Here is a 14,368-nt window from a genome sequence, read left to right as displayed (position 1 = left end):
TAAATTAAAATTATTTATATATAAATTAAAAAAAATTGGCTCAATATATTTTCAAGAAAGCAATTCCACTACACCACATCCAAGTATCCAACCAGTGGGCCCAAGTCAAACCCACAACCAATCAAAAACCACTGATAGATTTCCATTTTCCACATTAGATGAACCTACACAACTCTTAAACCCGGCCCAGACCGGACCGGAGCCAATAACCCATCAAGCAAAATATTCAAGCCACAAACTATATGTGGTTCATGATGCTTCTTCATCTTCAAACCAAAGGTTCTCAAATTTACACCAAACCCACAAACACACAATAAACCCATTCTCATCATCAACCTCTCATTCATTGCTATCTTTTGATTCACTTTAATGGCAATATCATCAGTTAATGCAACAGGGTTTGCATCTTCTTTCCATGGAAGTTGGGGGACATCCATAAATGGTGAAGAGTATGCCACCATGGTTGCTAAGACCACACCGAACATGGTTCGGGTTGGGAAGCCGTTACGGTCCGGACCGATGATGGGAAATGTTAATGAAGGCAAAGGGATATTTGCACCATTGGTTGTTATTACGCGTAACATTGTTGGAAAGAAGCGGTTTAATCAGCTTAGAGGGAAAGCGATTGCGTTACACTCGCAGGTATCATACACATGTCGTTTAACACTTGTGGTTTTTGTGACTTGTTAACCGAATTATTGAAATTGGTAGCTTTTTGTAAGAGGGTGCACTGACTTTTTAACTGTCGATATTTGTAAGAGAATTGTCATTGGCTAAGAAGAAAAACACGATTTTATAAGGGAAAAGAATAAGAGTTCTTTTATATATATGTGCAATAAAGAAAATCAATGCCACCTCCTTTTTGAATGAAAAAATGTGAGAATTTTAAGAAGTGTTAGCTGAACTCTATGAATTGCCGTCCGCCTAGAAAAAAATGTGAATTTTTATTAGAAAAGCATGGTTTTTAATAAGAACATTAGTTGAATCCTCTGACTTGTCATTCGAAGAGAAGAACCCGTGAATTTTTATGAAGAAAAACGGTTAACTTTTTTATTTGTAAAACATCAATGTGGACTCTTATTAGGAAGAAAATGTGAGTGTTCTTATTATAAAAATCTATGATCACCCAGAGGTTTCTGATTCTGTCATTGTTCATATACACGTGTATATGAGATCTTTTAAGATTTTTCTAAGAGGATGTTTGTAATTGCGTTTTGAAATTGTTGTGTTATATAGTGTGATTATATACAGTTTTAGATGCAAAATGACAAAAAAAAACACATTATGATAATGACTTATTGAGTGTCACCATATCTAAACACTAATATTTGGACTTGTTTTTAGGTAATCACAGAGTTCTGCAAATCGATAGGGGCGGATGCAAAACAAAGACAAGGGTTGATTCGGTTGGCGAAGAAGAACGGTGAAAAACTTGGATTCCTAGCTTAATTAGTAATGATATTTGCAGACAGAAGATTGTAAGTTTGATGAGAAAATTGAATTTTACCTCCATAGTATGTATGTATGTATGAAGATGTGGCTCACATTAAACATATGAATCAAATTCACTTCATATCTTTTAGCTTTAACATTATGAATGTTACATTAGAAACTTGAAATGCCCTTTAGATTCGACAGTCGACGCCACGGATACTTTTAGAAACGCGATATAAGTTTCTACATGTCTTAACGTTCAAGCGTGAATTTGAATGTGGTCATCTGAATCAAGCTCTATAAACATTGACATGTACTAAAAGAAAATTGACTTCAATGTCAAGGGTTTTGGGAATGAGTGGCAAAACGGCCTAGTCGGGTTTGTGTGACAAGTTGAAATCGATTACACATATCTCAGTAAAAGTTTATAATTAGTTTGAAGAGCCTCTTGGAGTCTTGGTGATATTGGATGGTTGATCCAATTTGTTTTAACCCCAAAATATATAACACTTTCTAATGTATGTACGCAACTCAAAACAAATAAATTTACAACTCAGATATAACCTCACATCATTAGCTATTGGATTTATTTTGTTCATTAGTGGGCATATGTATAGAACGAATTTTGAATTTGGGTACAGTATAAATGGATAGTCAATTTAAAGCGAGTAAACAGAACTCCATACTTGATCTCATTAATACATATAGAATTATGCGGAAAGTTGTATTTGTTGAAAGTCGCATGTACGACGTCAATAAAGATTAATCATTAAATGTATAATTGTATATGCTCATCGAACATAAAATAAAGAGCTTCGAGCCAATAAATACTAAGAATATTCTGGAACTTGGAAGTCTAATCCAACCTCCGAACAAACAAAACCATGACCGACCAACCCCTAGCGGTTCAGTCACTTGTATATGTTTCTTTCGTCTTCCGTGTTTTCTAGGGCTGGCCCTGATGTGGGGGGGGGGGGGGTCACGTACATGATCAACCTTGAAGGCCCGTAATTTGTAATATATCTCTATAATATATATATAAACGAAAACATAAAAATTCTACGTGTCGCGATGTGGTCGCTCCCCCTTTTTTGGAGTCACCAGATTTACTTAATTTTTAAATGGAGGTTCTCATGCATTTGACCCGAATTCACGGGTATGGGTCTTATCAAACCTAGATATTTCTTTAAAGGGTTATAACATCTCATTAAATTAAAAACTAATCTCACCAAATATTTGATATAAAAATTCTATAAAGTAGGATATACTTAAAATTAATATATGATTTATTTAAAAAAAGATATATATAATTTATAATTAAAAAACCAATTTTATAGTAAAAAAAGTAAACGGGTCTTGGGTCTCATCAAACCCATATAGCTTTTAAAACGGGTTATAACATCTCATTTATTTGTTAAACAATTTATCATCAAACCATAAGTAATTTTCATACAATAAAAAAAATAAAAATTCAAAAAATAAAATAATATAAAACAACCCCGTAATATGGTGGATAAAAACTAGTGTGTGTGTGTGTGTATGGTTTGGATTAAATACAAATGAAATTAACGTGCTAAACGTGAAAATCAAGTAGAGTAATTATGTAATTACTCTAAAATAATTACTCTATAATGTAATTACATAATTATTCTACTTGTATATATAATTACTCTACTTGATTCTCACTTTTAGCACGTTAATTTCATTTGTACCGTTAACCTTCCCCCATATATATATATATATTATGTTTAAAGAATATTGTATTCTTAATATAAGAAACAACATAGCCCAGTTTATAACGTAATTACCTAATTCATTTAAATCCATGCTTATAGCTCAGGCCATATCCCAATTCCTAAATTTAAACAAACTTAAAAGTTTAATTATTTTAGCACAATAAAATATAAACCTCTTTTATTTATTATTTATTTATTTATTTATTTAACTCGTCCGACCCAAAAACGTTTTAACAATTCTTATATACGGCCTTGTGGAGTCCTAACCCACTCAACCCATGAGTGATGTGTGTGCATTCCAGATTTCTAGGTGTCAACATAACTTTTTAACATACAATTACAAGATGGATTTTGGGGAGCCCATTAGTTTCTAGTATTGGGCTTAGGCTAAGCGATGTGTACTACATGGACACGTGGATGAAACACGTGGAAGAGGCAGGAAGATAGTAAGCATGATCTCAAGCGCCACCTCACTACTTTTAAACACACAACACACTTGCACTCGAAACAAACAAACAAACAAGAAGAAAAGATGGCTGGAAAAGTGATCGCAACGGTGCCGGAGGGCAATGCATTGTCGCCTAAGGGGGATTGTCAACCGTTGACTTACGAGAGGAGAGTCCGGACTGACCTCGAAACTCAACTTCCTAAACCTTGTATCTTTCTTTTTCCTTATTATTATTATTATTATTGCATCTCGTATTGCTCTTATCAACAAGTTGATCGCCTTGGTTTTGCGTAAAACCGCGAAACTTTGTTTTTGAAATTTTATAAACCGTTCTTTGGTTTCAGTCTATTCGGTTTTGCCACTTAAAATTTTGGGCCGAAAAAATAAATTTAGCTAAAATTGTTGAATTCGATTTTAAATTATTTTGTTAATTAATAACTAATTAATCATTATACATTCTAATGAAAAAAAATTTATTGGATGCTTGTCAAATTCTTATTAAATCTAATTGTATCTTTATCTTACTATACTAATAAAAGAATACCTAATAAAGTGTTCCAATTAGGTCACTCATGCATATTTTTCTCAAATCGGGTCACTAAATCTTCAAATCGAGTCTCACCGATTTTTTTGTTTGTTAAGACAGAAATGAAGGATAAGATGTGGGGGTCGGAATTTGCAATATAGGTAGTTATATTTTTAAAAAATTAAAAAACGTTAATTATATTAAAATTCAAAAATAAAATCCACGACACCACTCAGCGTCAACATAAAAAAAAGATAAAAAGATTTTCTATGTGAAACAAAAATTAAAAGCGTTAAAAAACATGTTAAAACCTTTAATTTAATAAAATATGAAAGTTGAGTGACCTAATTGGAACACTTTTTAAAGTTGAGTGACCTAATTGAAACACTTTTGAAACTTGGTTACTATTCTATGAAATTGCCCCATAAGAGAATAGTAATAGCATAAGAGAATAGTAATAGAAGAAATGTATTGTTGAAGTTTATATATCAAACCTACATTTCTTATTATTTCTAATCTCGTATCTTATTCATTCTAGCCATCAAGCAGGTTATAACATAGTGTGGATTTTATTACGTAGTGTAATTTTCATACATGAAGTTTAACCAACTACGCAACTTTAACACATTTTTTAAATTCCTTGCAAATCAACTACGGACATAAGTAGTTGATTTCATAAGTAATTTTGTTTACTCGTTTGTTTTTTCCATTAAGTCTACATTAAATCAATTCATAAGTATTTTAAGAATCACAATCGAAATAAATGATTTTTTTTATTTTTATTAGTAGATATATTTCGTGTAATAATCGGGTTCAAAAATTACACCGTGTTCAAAAGCTCTTTACTTATAAAGAGAAACTGACAATAACAAAGATAATAAGTTCGGTTCGCTATGGTGCGGTTTTTGGTTTTCTATTACATGCAAAACCAAAACCATTTCAGTTTCTTTCTTACAAAAAACATCAAACTAATTTAATTGACAATAACAAAGATCATAAGTTCGGTTCGCTATGGTGTGGTTTTTTGTTTTCTATTACATGCAAAACCAAAATCAAACCAAAATCGGTTCAGTATTGTACAAACACATCATACTAATATGTCGGTTCAGTTTTATACAAAAACATCAAACATTCAAACTAATATGTTGGGTTTTAGTTTTTCCTGTGAGTTTAGCTTTTCTGGTTTTTTGGTCTCGAATAGTTTGTTCGGTTTCATGCACGCCCCTACTTCATTAATCCTGCCTTCTTCCTCTATGAATATTGCCTAATTACTTATAATTTTACTGAAAATATTGCGAAAATTTTATGAACAATTTGATGAATGATGAGATTGCGCATGTTATGTTACTTGATTCTGAATTCCATGCACAGATTCGTAAAGTTTTTATAAACAATTTGACGTCTACTTTATTCTGAGTTCATTATACATATTATGTTTGTTACGACTCTGTGAATAAATTGAAAATGACAATTCGTTGGGAATAACTTACAGATTTAGCAAGGGGGGTGGTAGCTCCAGATACCGAACATCCGAACGGAACGCTGGGGCACAGGCACTACAATATGACCGTTCTCCAGCAGCACGTTTCGTTCTTCGATCGTGACAATGACGGTATCATTTACCCCTGGGATACCTATACCGGTGAGCTCTCAACAAATCAAACACTTAGATACATTATTTAACATTGGTGAATTGACATACGGTGCAGGTATGCGTGAGTTAGGGTTCAATGTGCTGATATCCATTATAGCCGCTTTGTTTATCAATATCGGGATGAGCTATCCGACCCTCCCTGTATGTTGTGTTCATTTTTTGTAACTACGTTTTGTGCATCGAAAAACTGATGAGGTTTGCCTTAATTTTGTAGGGTTGGATTCCGAATCTTTTGTTCCCTGTGTATGTTTACAACATACATAAGTCAAAGCATGGAAGTGACACAGGAACTTACGATACCGAAGGAAGGTCTGCCCTATCTATATCGTACCGCAAGTAACATAGTTATGAAAAACGGTTTATGAGTTTCTAAAATCTAAACTGAAGCAACTGTTTATAGAAAAACACCATTTTTCACATTAAGAGTTGCTATTTTATTCAAAAGTTATCATAGCATAATTACTCTAGTTATATATATTCTTTTCATTTTAGAATTTTATCCTAACAGTATAATACATGATTTTTAGTCTTAAGCCATATTATTTTATTTTTGTATTGTAGATATATGCCAGTGCACTTTGAGAATATGTTTAGCAAATACGCAAGAACAGTGCCCGACAAGCTCACGTTTAAAGAGATTTGGAACATGACCGAAGGGAATCGACAAGCGTTTGATTTCTTTGGATGGTTAGTTTGTTTAAACGAACCCTCAGTTATATTTAAAATCTAAATCATCACCTTTGTCATTATAAGGTCATCATAATTAATACATTTAATACAAATACTTGATATTGATGCAGGACTGCTGGGAAGATGGAGTGGGCGATCTTGTATGCACTTGCTAAGGATGAGGAAGGTATGTTATCAAAAGAGGCGGTTAGACGGTGTTATGATGGGAGTTTGTTCGACTATTGTGCGAAGATGAACCGGACGGCGCACATGAAGGCGTATTGATAAAGTGCTGTGTAGATTTCATAGGTGTTCTGTGTGAGATTCTATGTATGTTTTGTGTTTTGAAGTTGGTTACATGTATAGTGTAGGACAAATAAGAGGTGTTATATTAATGGTGATTTGAGTTTTAAGACGATATTGGGATGATAGAGAGGATGATAAACAGTTAATGGCCATAATGTTAACTAATTAGATTGCTATAAGACGTCGAATTTTAAATGTTGAATTTAAATGTTTCAACTAAAACAATGACTAGCCTGTTAATGCATTTATCAAGTGGCTAAAACTAAATAAATTGCTATAAGACATCAAATTTTGAATGTTTCTTCCAAGCAACAGTAAGACAACAATTTTGTATCAAGGGCGGAAAAACACTTATTTCTAAAATGAGGTTGCAAGGTAGTGGTAGTAGTAGTAGAAAACATAAACTTATTTCTAAATGAGGTTGCAATGTAGTAGTAGTAGTAGAAAACATAAACACACGAAGATAAACAAAAATGTAGTTAACTAAAAATGTAGTGAACATAGTTCCATAGCAAGTGCACGTGACGCAAAATAATTTTGTTTCAATTCATCGTCGCGATTTCATAAAAGCAACACAATGGATAACAGATTTTCATAGTTAACCAGCATATACATCTAAAAGCAACAATAGCCTTTCAATATTAATGAAAAAAACACTACCCCAGCATATCTCAGTTTAACAAAACTTCATGGGTATCAAGTTTTCATAGCTACCAAAAAGCAACACATGGCGGCAGCACTTGCAAACAATGTGAGGTACATTACATGTAAGCAAATTATGGCAAGCATCATCTGTTAAAACAACAAAAAACACATTCATTAGAAACATTTTCGCAAAATGGTGTAAACTGTAAAACTTATAAAAAACAATTAATTGAAGAGAGAAATTCAGTTTTGGTCCTTAAGGTTTCTTAAAATTATCACTTTTAGTGCAGTCGTTTATTTTTGATATTTGCGTGTAGGGATGAGCATTTTCGGTACCGAAGCCAACAAGTTTTGAGTTTTCGGAATTTTGAACCAAACATTTCAGTACCAGTAACATATATTTCAAACTTTCAGAATCAGTACCAGGGCTAGGGACATTAATTTCAATTGACGATCAATGTTAATCCAACCCATCAACCCCATTGACCGACCCATCAATTCACAAACAGTATGCCTCTCACATGAAGAATTTCAATGTCTTTTTTTACCAACTATGTAAAAGCTCTTATCTGACTTTAAAACCCACCTAATCACATTTCCATCGATCCAGACATGTGTTCCAGACATGTGTTCATATGGTTCTCCAATGTTTACCCTGTCTAATGTCTAAATAAATGAAAGTGTAATTTTATCAAGTTTTATTGTTAGATGATAGTCTTTACAACAGTAGATAAAAACAGAACAAAAAAACCCTTCACATGAAAGGCACATGTTCATAAACTAACGGTTTCGTAGAGGGGGTTCACTGGTTTGATCAACTTCAATAGTCAAAATAAACTAATGAACTAAAGGCGCTAAATTTAAGAAACCACATTGACCAAAACCAAAGTTGACTCATTATTTAAACTATAGAAACCAGATGTAGCAGTTGTGAGCAATAGAAGTAGCACCAAAACTGTAACGAATGGTTACAAATCGATTTTCCAGACGTGTAACAGTACCAAACAACCAATATGACAAGATACTTGACTAGTCTGGTTATACAAATAAATATCATATATGTAATAAATTATATTTTTGTAGAGCCTAAATGGAGCAAATGTGAGCATATAATAAAGCAAAATCACATCTGTAACGATGGGTTCAATTAGTATTCCAAACAAGTAACGGCATAAACTGTGTAGAACATGTAAATGCCTGACTAATGTCTGGTTATTCAAATTCACATAACAATTAACAGCTAAAATAATAATAACAATAATAATAATAATGTATGTAGAATCTAAGTGGAACAAATGCGAGCATAAGTAGCAAAAGCGCATCTGTAACGATAGGTTCAGTTAATCTACCAAACAAGTAACGGTAACAGCTGTGGATATTAAGCAGATACCTGACTAATGTCTGGTTTATGAATTGTTTAAACTCACAAGCAAAAATTAGGGTTTATGAATATTATTATTGTTATTTATCAACTACAGAGCTCAAATTGGTGCAAAATCATGAATAACAGCATATGAACAAGTATCGTACCGAAGGCTCATGAAAACGCCGTGCAATCGTCGAATCGGGATCCGATTTAACCGCCGGTTAGAAGCTTGCTGCTACCGACAGGCCAGATGTGATGATGATCTATCGCGTACTGAACAAAATGAGCAGCTGCAACAGATCATTGCATGCGTAAACCATGTCAACATTTTGTATTGTATGTTATGAATTAGGGTTTTGATTGCTGTGGATAAATAGCAGCGGTTAGTTGCTCTAGGGTTTGTAAATTAGATTTGGGCCTGGGCTTGGATGAAACTTGGAACATGGGGCCTACAACTTGAAGTGTAGATACCGGAGAGAGACCGGGCAATGACTGAAACCGGTTATTGATATTGACGAAGCTTGAACTAAGACACCTGGAGGAGCGGACTTAAAATGTATACAAAGTTTCACAAACAAAGGGGGGCGGACTTAAATTTTCGGTCAAAAACGGTTAAATTTACACTACGTATATAAAATTTTGGGCGGAAACGGCTAAATTTTACACTGCGTATAAAACATTTCGCCCGAAAACGGCTAAATTTTACACTACGTATATAGAATTTCGGTCGAAAGCGGCTAAATTTTACACTACGTATAAAAAATTTCGGCCAAAAACGGCTAAATTTACACTACGTATATAAAAATTTCGTGCGAAAACGGCTAAATTTTACACTACGTATAAAAAAATTTAGCCGTTTTTCAGTCAGGAACGGCTAAATTTACACTACGTATAAAAAATTTCGGACGAAAACTGATAATTTTACACTGCCGCGTAAAAAAATAGGGGGGGCGGGCCCACCCCTGGCCCTAAGAGTCCTTCGCCATTGGTTATTGGTTAAGCGATCAAAATCGCTTATTACTGGTAACTGATTATGATTTGTAACCGGTTTCATTGACTGAATCAGTTAACCTGTGACGGGTTGTTAAAAAATATATAATTTTTAACTAAATACTTCATAGAAAAGGGTGATTTCAATCTTTCATAGAATAATAGTCAAATTTTAAAAATTTTCCAATTATGTCACTTAAGTCTTAAAAATAATTCACTCAATTTTTATGTCTTATTAAATTAAAAGTTTTAGCATGTTTTTTAACATTTTTCTTTTTTATTTCACAAAGAAAATATTTTTATCTTTTTTTATGTTGACGTTGAGAGGCGACGTGAATTTTACTTTTTATTTTTAAATTTTAATATGATTAACGTTTTTTTTTTGTTTTTTTTAACTTAACTACATATATTACAAATTCCAACCCCCGCACCTCATCTTTCATTTCTTTCTTGACAGACAAAAAATTCGGTGAGACTTTATTTGAAGATTTAATAACCCGATTTACAGAAAATTTACATGAGTGACCTAATTTAAACACTTTTAAAACTTGGTTACTATTATATGTCATTTTCCCTAACAGAAATGTTAAATGTATTTGCAGTTTTTAAATTAACAAAATGTAAGTTCCTCATAATATAATTCTACTAAAATATAAGAAACACAAGTTATTTGTTTCAGTCTTCGTTCATAATCTGCTAGGTTTGGGGCGCATGTGTTCTTTAATCAAAAGCAATTTCTTCTTCTGATATTCTGATAATGGTAAAACTTTTCCAGTTTTCACTTCTTCTTCATGTATATATTCTTCAACTAGGAGTTAGCCTTCGAAACTTCTAACATGTCATACACATTCCATCTCGTCCAAATGAACTTATAAATGAATGCACATTAAGTGTTTTTTAAAACTTTAGTATATGTGTAATCAGACGTTAACAGACAAGCACCTTTTTTTATTGGCATAAGGGGGTTAAAAGGGTTAAACCCGATTTTGAATATTCATAAACGGATATACGGCTGGTCCCCAACGTCAGTAACGGTCTATCACATATTTTAGCGGTAAAAATAGGTTAAACAAAGTAGAAAAAGCGATTACAAATTGGTTCATGTTTTAAAAGTTCAAATTGGTTCCTAAATGGTTTCTATTGTACTAGTTAACCCCGATCCCGAAAATCACAATTTTGTTGGTACTGGTACCGATATTTAAGGTAAAATTCGAGAAACACTGGTACCATACTGTACCGTACCGATATCGATAACTCAAAACTTTGGTACCGATTCGGTACCGACGGTACCAAATTGCTCATCCCTAGTCTCTGCCAAGTAGGCACATATCGACTACGACCTTACTAACTTAGATTTATAGCCAACTAAAGTTCATTTCATCACATTTGAACTCGCAAAATGGATAATGTATTTTGATATTTCCACATGTTTTAGTCTATATTAGCTTAAAACTTCATTTTCTTCAAAAGTCACAATTTTTAACACTTTAACCAATTCTACAATTCAAAGTCATTATATTCTGATAGTGGTATAAGTTAATTCTTATCAATCACGTAATGAAATAACTTATATCATACTATGATACATGTACTTTCGTTCAAAGGTTTTATATCACTCACTTTGTTCAAAGGGTTTGGTTAAATCTTGAATTACTCATTACCAGAAGTTGACCTTCTTAAGCCATACCAATCATCTCAATATTATAAGCCAACCAACATTTCATTAGTATGTTTATGAAAAAAGCTAACATAATATAGAAAGCTGCTGCCAATATTCTAAATGTTGTCAATTTATTAGCCAATATTATTTGCATCATTACGATTTATGTTGCATTTGAAGACGATAAGTGATAAGTAGTGGCTATAAAAAAAAACATATACGTATATCACGTGTGAGCAATTTAGTCTTGAAGGTGCAAATAGTTAATATGGGTGTTGAATTGTTTGCTTATAAGCATGGTTATAAAATGTTGTTAAATTTATCAAGATTTTGTGAATAATTCATGGACATAAGATTGAGACTCGGTTTAAACAAATAATCATAAATTGTGTGACTAAAGTAAATATTTGACATTCAAGAATCAAGAGTATATAATGTAGTCGAGGAACCTTCTATATGCAAGGGCGAAGTATAGTTAGGGCCCGAGGTGGCCCCGCCCCCTGTTTTTTTGCGCAATAGTGTAAATTTACCCATTTTCATCCGATTTTTTTATACGTAGTGTAAATTTAGCCGTTTCTGATCGAAAATTTGAGTCCGCCCCCCCCCCCCCCTTGTTTGTGAATTTTTTAAAATACATTTTGAATCCGCCCCCGGTATCTTCGTCCAAGCTTCGCCACTGTCTATATGAACGTGAACTTGATGACTTGAATCATGTTGTGGTACAATAAGAATACATTCAGATAATGTGTCAACCTTTTCACTTCATGAGTGAATCAGTCAAATGATGAAACACATAGTGTTAATATGATATTGTTGTTACATTGTTACGGTGCTGTACTAGCCAAAGTTGTAGCACTTTAACATTATGATACCAACCATATAATATAACTTAATGCCAATTCGTCAACTTAAGCCCACTCATACTTTAAGTTTTAAAATAATTTGAACTTAATATCTAAAAATAGTTTTCAAATTTGTGAGTGCCCACAACGTATGTTGTACAAAACATACCGCAAATAAAGTTATTATCAAATAAATGAATTGAAATCAACCATGTTAATACATGTATATACTAAATTAGGTTAGTTTCCCGTGTAGCACACGGGTTAGAATAAATAATTTTTTTAAACAATAACATAATATGAAATACAAAAAAAAATAAAAAAATTATCACATATATAAAGATATATTATACAAAAATTTACACATTACGCAATTTGGAAATAAAAAGTTATTAGAAAATTCACAAATCGTAAATTATTTCTTTGTTATTTTATATCATAACTTAGTTGTAAATGACAACTTTTTTAAATCAACTCGTGGACCAAAATTCATTCTAATCTTAAACTGTTTTGACATAAACAATGTTTGATACTTTAATCGATTAAAGAAACTCACCCATTTCGTATCGGTTACTTATAAAAATCTAATATTACATTTTATATTAAACAAATAAACATATTTATGATGGTATTAATTCTTTTAAATTAGGATGAAATTATTAAAAATTGAAAATTAAATACTAAAAAGAGAAATGTGGTTAATATGAGAGAGATGAGGAGAAATTTTGTGAGGATCAACATAGCTAATATGAGAGAGACGAGAGAAAACTATTGGACTGAAACTGCAAATTTCGACAAACCATAGGGACGAAAACCGCAGTTCACTCGATAATAATAAATTGAAAAGAAAAAAAAAGAATCAAATATAAAACTATTAATAAGAAAAAAGAAATATATATCTAACATGAGAGAAATGGAAAAATTTTGTAAGGGTCACTCATGTGTAATGGCATATGACATTAAAACCCGTGTAGAACACGAGTTATAATAAATAAATTTGTTTAGATAATAACACAATGTAAATATGTTCAAATGATATAAAGATATAATATATGGTGGAATCAATTACATATTACACAATACGGAAATAAAAAGTTGTTGAAAATTCATAAATCTCTAAATATTTTTTTGTATACAATATTTGTAATTTTAACCTACATATAAAAATTAGTATTTTCGTTTTGTTTTTTATTTCAACTTTAGATAATGAAACACATCACTTACCATGCGTTAAAACAGGTTGTTTCAAAAACAAATCAAACCATCTATAGTGATTGACTTTAGCTTTTATTAATCTTCATTGCAAAACAAACATAAAGTTAAATTTTCTTTATTTTAAATTAATTATTTTATCTAAATCAACGTGAAAATATTACTTATAAAAGCTTAATATTAATAACTAATACAACATATTTATATAAAACTAAATAATATATCTATATTTGTATTAAAATTTTAAACTAAAAAATAATTGATTAAGAAGGGAAAAAAAAGTTAAATATAAAACCATTAATAAACAAGGAAATGTATTTAATAAAAGAGAGATGTGAGAAAATTTTGTAAAAAATTATCTTATGTGATGCCATGTGACATTAAAAACCTTTATCTACCTATTATAAATAAAAGAAGATAACTGTGACACATGTCGGTTTGTGGTTAAACCTCATAACATTTTTCCCTCCAAAAGCAAGATCCTAATTGACCCTAATATATGTCATATTTACTTTTTTTTTATATTCTATTTATATTATTATATCTATACATTTTTATAAAAATAAATATTAACATGTTATTTTACTATATATTCCGAAATATTTGTTGAAAGCCAAAAATTAACAAACCATGTATGTTAAAGATTGAAAAAAATATAATTTCAAATGTTATTATTAATATATTGTACAATGTATATTATTGAATGTTATAAGGAAAAACAAAACTCGAATATGCTTTCATTTTACAAAGCAATTTTTTAATCATTAAATTATAACTCTTTGTTTAAAAGTTTATTCATTTTTTTTAAAGTCAATCCATTTATATATTACTATTATTATTATTATTATTATCATTTTAAATTTTCATATAAATTTATAAA

General features: G+C 31.4%; 2 protein-coding genes across 2 annotated transcripts; both read left to right on the top strand.

Moving 5' to 3' along the window:
- Positions 1-76: 76 nt before the first annotated feature.
- On the top strand, positions 77-1,623 carry LOC143537331 (protein PROTON GRADIENT REGULATION 5, chloroplastic-like). Its single transcript, XM_077031123.1, has 2 exons — positions 77-642; positions 1,345-1,623. Exons 1-2 carry the CDS (start codon positions 370-372, stop codon positions 1,447-1,449), a joined length of 378 nt encoding a protein of 125 aa, XP_076887238.1. The 5' UTR covers positions 77-369; the 3' UTR covers positions 1,450-1,623.
- Positions 1,624-3,681: 2,058 nt separating this feature from the next.
- On the top strand, positions 3,682-6,752 carry LOC143537345 (peroxygenase-like). Its single transcript, XM_077031134.1, has 6 exons — positions 3,682-3,826; positions 5,637-5,786; positions 5,854-5,939; positions 6,013-6,107; positions 6,360-6,485; positions 6,599-6,752. The coding sequence occupies exons 1-6, from the start codon at positions 3,703-3,705 to the stop codon at positions 6,750-6,752; spliced, it is 735 nt and encodes a 244-aa protein (XP_076887249.1). The 5' UTR covers positions 3,682-3,702.
- Positions 6,753-14,368: the final 7,616 nt, after the last annotated feature.

The sequence above is a fragment of the Bidens hawaiensis genome, unplaced genomic scaffold (assembly GCF_021521415.1).
Source record: "Bidens hawaiensis isolate Kalapana, Puna unplaced genomic scaffold, B.hawaiensis_p1.1 tig00011184_1, whole genome shotgun sequence".
Taxonomy (NCBI): Eukaryota; Viridiplantae; Streptophyta; class Magnoliopsida; order Asterales; family Asteraceae; genus Bidens; species Bidens hawaiensis.
Note: the sequence above shows the minus strand (reverse complement) of the source record. Positions and strands in the feature narration are given on the sequence as shown.

Excerpts from the sequence above, each read along its gene's own strand:
- LOC143537331 (XM_077031123.1), top strand. The coding sequence starts at position 370 with ATGGCAATATCATCAGTTAATGCAACAGGGTTTGCATCTTCTTTCCAT. Across the intron at positions 643-1,344 it reads CGATTGCGTTACACTCGCAG|GTAATCACAGAGTTCTGCAA; the intron begins GTATCATACACA and ends ACTTGTTTTTAG.
- LOC143537345 (XM_077031134.1), top strand. The coding sequence starts at position 3,703 with ATGGCTGGAAAAGTGATCGCAACGGTGCCGGAGGGCAATGCATTGTCG. Across the intron at positions 5,787-5,853 it reads CCCCTGGGATACCTATACCG|GTATGCGTGAGTTAGGGTTC; the intron begins GTGAGCTCTCAA and ends CATACGGTGCAG. Across the intron at positions 6,486-6,598 it reads GCGTTTGATTTCTTTGGATG|GACTGCTGGGAAGATGGAGT; the intron begins GTTAGTTTGTTT and ends ATATTGATGCAG.